Below are 7,345 nucleotides of genomic sequence, written 5' to 3' on the forward strand. Positions count from 1 at the left end.
GAGGGGAGTCGATGCGATTTGGGTGATCGTGGATAGATTGACAAACAGCGCTCATTTTCTAGCCATCAGCGAGAGCTCTTCTGCGGAGAAGTTGGCGGAATTATACGTGAGGGAGGTGGTATCGCGGCATGGGGTTCCGATGTCGATTGTTTCCGATCGGGATGTGCGTTTTACTTCCAGGTTTTGGAAGAAGTTTCATGAGGAGTTGGGTACGAGACTGCATTTCAGTACCGCATACCACCCGCAGACGGACAGACAGAGCGAGCGGACGATTCAAACGCTTGAGGATATGCTCCGAGCATGTGTTTTGGATTTTGGAGGGAGCTGGGACACCTATCTACCTTTAGCAGAGTTTTCGTACAACAACAACCATCATTCGAGCATTGGTATGCCACCCTTTGAACTGTTGTATGGACGGAGGTGTCGCACCCCCATCTGCTGGGGAGAGGTGGGGCAGCGGGTGATGGGCAGCACGGAGATTGTACTCCAGACGACCGAGCAGATTTAGCAGGTCAGGTAGAGGTTGTTGACCGTGCAGAGTCGCCAGAAGAGTTATGCGAACAGGCGGCGGTCCAAGCTCGAGTTTCAGGTTGGTGACCTTGTGCTCCTAAAAGTCTCTCCTTGGAAAGGAGTGATACGATTCAGGAAGAGGGGCAAGTTGGGACCCCGGTATATTGGACCCTTCAGGGTAATTGATAGGGTAGGCCGGGTAGCCTACCGGTTGGATCTACCTGCTGAGTTGGGGCAAATCCATGATACCTTTCATGTCTCACAGTTGAGGAAATGTATTGCCGACGAGTCGGCAGTGGTGCCATTAGATGATATTCAGGTGGATGCATGCCTGAACTATGTGGAGAGACTAGTAGCGATCAGGGATCGGAAAGTTAAGGTTATGAGGAACAAGGAAGTACCCCTGGTACAAGTGCAGTGGCAACATCGGAAAGGGTCCGAGCTGACATGGGAGTCTGAGTCTGAGATGCGGGATCAGTATCCAGAGTTGTTTTCAGTATGAGACTTTGGGGGCGAAGTCTGGTTCTAGTGGCGGAGAATTGTAACAGCCCGAAATCCAGGTATTCTTCTTTTGGCCCTGCATCTTGGTTAAGTTGGTAATTTAGGGTTTTCATGATGAGCGAGTACGTTGGGCGTACAAGGTGTACGCTGCGCATACTCGTGCGCCTCATTTGGACGCGTTCACCCTCAGGTACGCTCGGCGTACCCAAGGTTATGCATGGCGTAACTTACCCAGACCTAAAAACCCTAATTCCTTTGGAGGGCTGTAAAAGGAATGTGTGGCTGGACTTCTCAGCCACCATCCCTCATAGTGAAACCCTAAATAGTGTGTGCCTTCGTTCTTAAGCCATTGTGTGTGTATTCTAAGCTTGGTGGTGCCATTCCAAGGTTGCAAAGGAGAAGAAGAGCTTATTGGAAAGGCTAGAAGTGGTGCTCAAGTGTAGATCTGAGCTTTGCAAGGGTTAAAGCTTCATTATCAGGTAAAAAGTTCGGATCTTGTCACTTGGTTCGTGTTGTATGTTTAAGGTATCATTTCAAGGGTTTAAGTCCCAAAGGTGGAGACTTTTTGTGCAAATGGCCTCCATAAGCTTAGATACTTCATATTTCTGATCTACTGGAGTTGTGGACTCATAAAAATGGCATCTTGGACGTGGATATTGCACCATGCATGAGATCTAGGTCCTTGAGTTGGAATAGAATGTTGTTATGTGATGTTGGAGCCTTTACAGCCATGCCAAGGCTTAAAGGTCTCGACTTTATAGGTTTAGACACACTAAAAGAGTCGGATCTAGAAGTTGGAGTAATGGCTTAACCGATTAAGACCAGAAATGAAGAGTGTGGGATTCTGATGGTTACGCTGGGCGTAACTTCCAGTACGTGCAGCGTACTGGGTGGAGACCCCGATCCAGGGGATTGGCGATGTACGCCCCGCGTACATCTAGCAGTACGCCCCGCGTACTCTCAGAGTTGACTTTTGTTGACTTTTAGGGTTTTGGTCAACATGAGGACTTTAGGTCAAGGAAGGGTAAAATGGTCTTTTACCCTCTGAGGAATGATGATAAGGGGTAAAGTCTTAGTGGTGGAAGTCTTTGTGTATTAAATGATATTTTTATGTTTAGGCGAGGTAGAGTCGTCATTGGGATTCGGTGATAGCAAGGACGCGAGATCTTAGACTTTCCACGATGTGAGTCTTCTCACTATACTGTACCCGGAAGAGTTTGACTATGTGACCGGAAGGTCGGATATGTTATGAGATATATGTACTGTGTATGATAAGTTAATCGTTTATATGTGCTATGTATGGTATGCTTGATATGGGCCGGAAGACATTATGTTATGGGCCGGAAGGCATATATGATACGGGCCGGAAGGTGTTGTGATGTGGACCATAAGGTTGACATGGGTAGGACCGAAAGGTTTACCTAGTCGAGACGGAAGTCCCCTGAGACACATGGACCGAAAGGTCAGGACCTGGAAAAGCGTATGTGCGTAAGTTGTATTTTGGGAAACTCACTAAGCATTTATGCTTACAGTTGTTGTGTTATGTGTTTCAGGTACTAGCGAGGACCGTGGGAAGGCGCCGGTGTGATCGTACACATTGTCGGGAAAAACTATTTTATGATCATTGGGATGTATTTTGTTGTGATAATATTGTTCACGTTTGAATTTGAAATATTAATCGATGTTTTTTAGGTTTACAAAAATGAAAATTTGGTTTTAAAATTTACGTCGTTATAGCAAATAACACACGCCTGACTTTAGAGTAGCCAAATGAACCAAATGTGAACGAAAATGAAAAATCAGATGTAGCGCCACTATAGCGGTGATGCATATCGCGGCAAATAGCGGTCAATAACGTCGGTAATAGCATCACTGTTGTTTGTAAACGCTATTTTGAAGTATCAGTTTTGTACCTCCAATAAATGCTATAGCACCGCTATAGCACGCTATTGATAACATAGTATACGAATGAGTTCCCATAAAAAAACCTGCAAACCCTACCCAAAATAGGAAGGAATAAAACCAAAAAATATCCAACCACAAAACCAAAATTTCTTCGACTTGTAAAATTTCAAAATTGTACATCACTTAAAAAGCACGATGTATATACAGCCAAACAAAAACATGTTGAGATTATGATATATAAAATATAGCTAGTAACTAGGAATTGCTGCAAAACGATACCCTTGTGCACCCCTCCATGAATAATATGCAATTCGAGTTTCGTAAAACCCTAAATAAAAAAAAAAATCATCATCAACATGATTAATAAAAACAAGGGTCACCATTTTTGTTCATTTTTTTATTTCATATATATATATATATATATATATATATATATATATATATATATATATATATATATATATATATATATAAGGATGCTTTCCAAAAATCTAGAGATATAGTCTCTAAGTTTACCTTCTAGATTTTCATGGTTTCAAAACAACTCTTTCAATGTGTGTATATGTGTGTGAGAGAAAGGGAGAGAGAGGGGGAGAATGAGACCTTTGTAAATTAAATAATGTATTTCTTTTTTTCTTTTCTTTTTTAAAATAAAACAAAACATCATAAATGGTTATTGTGGTAGTGAAATGACGGAAATATCCTCCAAAATTTTTAATTAATTAGTAGTTAACAGGCAAAAGCTAAGGAAGTTAGCAAAAAAAAAAATTGTTTGTTAAAAGTTTTAAAAACACAAGAACTATGTGAAAGGTTTTTTAAATTTAAGGATTATATACCAGATTTTTTAAAAACACATGGACCATTTATGAAGTTTTCTCTTAAATGATCCTTATTTAAGGCTTTTGTAGTATTTTTGGAGTTTTGGTCCATGTTTCAAGTAATAGTGACGATTTTTGGTCCTTGTGTACAGCTACTTTTTGCAATTTTAGTCCTAGAAATAGTCATTTTTCTTAGGAGTGGGACCAAAAACAATACAAAAGGACTAAAACTGCAAATAACAACTATATTCAGGGACCAAAAATGTAATTTACACCTTTTTAAACCGTTTGACCATTTTCTTTCCAACCAAATTCGTTACAAATAAAACATAACACCAAATACACCCATTTTTACTCAATGGACGAAATTGCCCTCTCCTCTAATGACTTATATAGAACAAACTACAAAGTAACATACATACCTGGTAGAAAAGTGAGTGTCCCAAGTCCTAAAAGGCCATACGCTTGGGATTTGTCTCCACCCATGTGGCCTGTGAAGACGAATAATGAAAGGATAAGGAGAATGCATCCAAACACCAGAAGAAAAACCGCAAGTCCAATTGATTTCCATGGGATTTTGTCTGAGGATTCTGCTGACATGTCAAACCGAGGGTCAAATGTGTTTTCATTCTGCTGACATGTCAAACCAATGGTGTCTTCGTTAACAGCAAGACGCGTGTAATTAACGTTTCTTCTTGACTTCATTTCCACTGAAATATTGGTGATATAAACATTACAAATGATGAATTGCTATGATGCTATCTACACTTATGTCGCAAGTGGAAGGATAAGAGGATGGATGTTTGATTTCTGAATATTGGGATTTGGTGATTTGAAACATCAAATAACAAGGCATCCATAGAAAACTAACAATTTCAAATAAATAAAAAAAGTATATTTAAGCTTTGAATAGAAGAAATTACCTCGATTTCGCTTCTTGAATCAGTATGCAATGCGTTATGCGTCGTCGTTTATCGTTCATAAAAGGGGTCTAGGTTCTCCGAAAATGAACCTGATAAGGATTTTAAGATCGTTTCATATGTTAGAGAATAAAATACAGCTAATACATTGCTTGATTTGTAGGAGAAAAAGACAGAAAATCTTACGTTGGAGGGAGATCACGAAATTGAAGCGATAACAACTCATCCGATCTACGGCGGCGGCGGCAGCACAGGCGACGAATGCGGTGGCAATAACACCGGCGACGAGGAACGTAGACGGCAGCAGCAACAACGGCGAGGAGAAAAAGAACCCTAAATCGCGAATCTGAACAAATCTAGTGTTTCAAAAAAAAAACAAAATCAGTCTCTGATTTTTTTGTTTCAATTGAGGCAAACGAATGGCCGGATCCAGATCCTCGACTATTTTCTCGTCCAATTCTCCTTGTATCCCCCTATTGCAATTTAATTTAGACAAAATTTTGGTCATTTTGCTTTTTATTTTTTCCCTAAAATAATAAGCCCAACAAGTCCTTATAATTTTTTTTACGCGGTCCTTTTGGAGCAAACATTACACGTTATTAGTCATTATGTTGGACTCGTCCGTTTATATGTGCCATTACCATGCCCCATGTGCCTTGTACATAAGGGCATTTTCATCATTTCATTTGAGGTTTATGTGTAATATTTATTTAATCGATCTCCTCTCTTTTCAAATATGTATACGAAAGCTGAAAAACGAAGCTCAGGAAATCAAAGTCGAGGAATGACGATTTGCCCGTGTGGAAGGAGTGATCTTGTCATCGTCACATCTTAGTCGAATCGTAACCCTGGAAGGCAATTTTTGTCAAATGTTCGAAATGAGAGCAGGTATGGTTGGATTGGATGGTACGATGAACCCATGTGCCCTAGATCAATGGAAGTGATACTTAGGTCTATGAACAAACTAACAATCCCTTCAAGAAGCCTACATGCAAGCTATAATGTATAAGTTCATCCTTTTTCTTAGTTGGTTCTTTTTTGTAATTCGCTACTTGAAAAAAGGGTTGAGATGATTGTAGGGTTAATCTCTTTTGTTTTTTGAATGCATGAATGTGTTTTTTTTTTTTTTTGTTATAGGTATGATGTAATGGTTGTCTTATTTTAAGTTTGTTGTGGTGTCTTATGTTTAGTATGTTGTGTAGTGTTGGTATTATTGTGTTTTGTATAATTGGATCCTCCTTGGAATGTGATATATTAATGCATACAGATTACATCAGTTATTGTTTTCTATTGTCCATACCTAATGAAATGAACCAATCAAGATTACATGGAAAATACGAAACGAAAAATGCTATTGTGTAAGGCAACAACTGTTGACACAGATTACATCGGTTATTGTTTCCCATTGTCCATACCTAATGAAATGAACCAATCAAGATTACATGGAAAATATTAAACTAAAAATGCTATTGTGTAACACAACAACTGTTGACATTGTTTCATTGCCAACCTAAGTTTACAACGATTCAAGGTCAACATGCATGACCATACAAAAGTATAATGCCAAAGTTACTACTAATTGTTATAGTTGACATGGCCATTAAGCAACTACAAAAGATAGTGAAAAGTTTTACACCAAAAGATCTAACACAAAAATGTTAAAGAACATTCACTGTGAAAACGTAAGGTCTAAAACACTACGAAACAAAACGTACTTTCGTAATTATAAACTGAAGGCTTAAGATATAAAACTACGAAACCTTTAGCATTACAACTCAAACACAACACCTATGAATTACGAATTACGAGACCTTATAGAAATCCATTAATCAAGTTTTATGTTCTGTTATCTTTGTTTTAAGGTTATTATAGTTTCATGGTTTTTTTTTTTGGGTGCCATTATTTTTTTCTTGGAGAATACTGATTGAATTAGTATACTCTCTTTTTGCTAAGAATAAAGAGTTACAATTATTAAACTATTTCAAAATATAACTAATTTTGTATATATATAATTTTTGGAACGGAAAACAACTTTATATTTAAATTATCATCTATATCACCAATGAGACTTGAACCCCAACCTTTCAATTAAGGCTATGGGGAGTGGTCACCACCAACCCACCGAAAAATTGTTGCCACATTTGCATCACGTCAGCTTCACCATCAACTCACTAGACATAGGAAATTGTTACCACTCCGCAATTTTCTTTTATTTTTTTTTTTATTTTTTTACGATTAATTTAAATAAAAACATAATAAAATATTTTACATTAACTGAAACCACATTACATTAATTAAAAAACATAGAATATTAAACGTAAAAAAATAAAAAATAAAAAACATAAAAACACATAGAAAATGAAAACTAAAATACCAAAAAAAAAACATAAAAAATTAGACCTAAATTACTAAAAAAACATAAAAAAAAAAAACATAGAATCTAGTTGCGATATTTGTCGAGAACTTCTTGTTTAATTTTTAAAAACACCCTTAAATTTTTTGGGTTGAGATTCGGTTGCGGCACCGTGTTTATAATTTGAAGATCGATGAGTGTCAATTGTTGCTGATGAGCTTCTTCGGTTGATTCAAAAATTTTTCTAAGAAATTTAGAGTTTTGTCGATTTTCTCCGCTAATACACTATCGTTTGTTGATTTCCCACAATAAGACGCCCCATTTCTCACTTTGTCCCT

General features: G+C 37.8%; 1 protein-coding gene across 1 annotated transcript; it reads right to left on the minus strand.

Annotated features, from left to right (window-relative positions):
* Positions 1-3,041: 3,041 nt before the first annotated feature.
* On the minus strand, positions 3,042-5,221 carry LOC111879765 (uncharacterized). Its single transcript, XM_023876201.3, has 4 exons — positions 4,841-5,221; positions 4,658-4,746; positions 4,157-4,444; positions 3,042-3,244 (listed from the first exon to the last, which is right to left on the minus strand). The coding sequence occupies exons 3-4, from the start codon at positions 4,437-4,439 to the stop codon at positions 3,165-3,167; spliced, it is 363 nt and encodes a 120-aa protein (XP_023731969.1). The 5' UTR covers positions 4,440-4,444; positions 4,658-4,746; positions 4,841-5,221; the 3' UTR covers positions 3,042-3,164.
* Between the last annotated feature and the right edge of the window lie 2,124 nt (positions 5,222-7,345).

The sequence above is a fragment of the Lactuca sativa genome, chromosome 3 (assembly GCF_002870075.4).
Source record: "Lactuca sativa cultivar Salinas chromosome 3, Lsat_Salinas_v11, whole genome shotgun sequence".
Taxonomy (NCBI): Eukaryota; Viridiplantae; Streptophyta; class Magnoliopsida; order Asterales; family Asteraceae; genus Lactuca; species Lactuca sativa.

Excerpts from the sequence above, each read along its gene's own strand:
- LOC111879765 (XM_023876201.3), bottom strand. The coding sequence starts at position 4,439 with ATGAAGTCAAGAAGAAACGTTAATTACACGCGTCTTGCTGTTAACGAA. Across the intron at positions 3,245-4,156 it reads GACACTCACTTTTCTACCAG|GGTTTTACGAAACTCGAATT; the intron begins GTATGTATGTTA and ends TTTTTTATTTAG.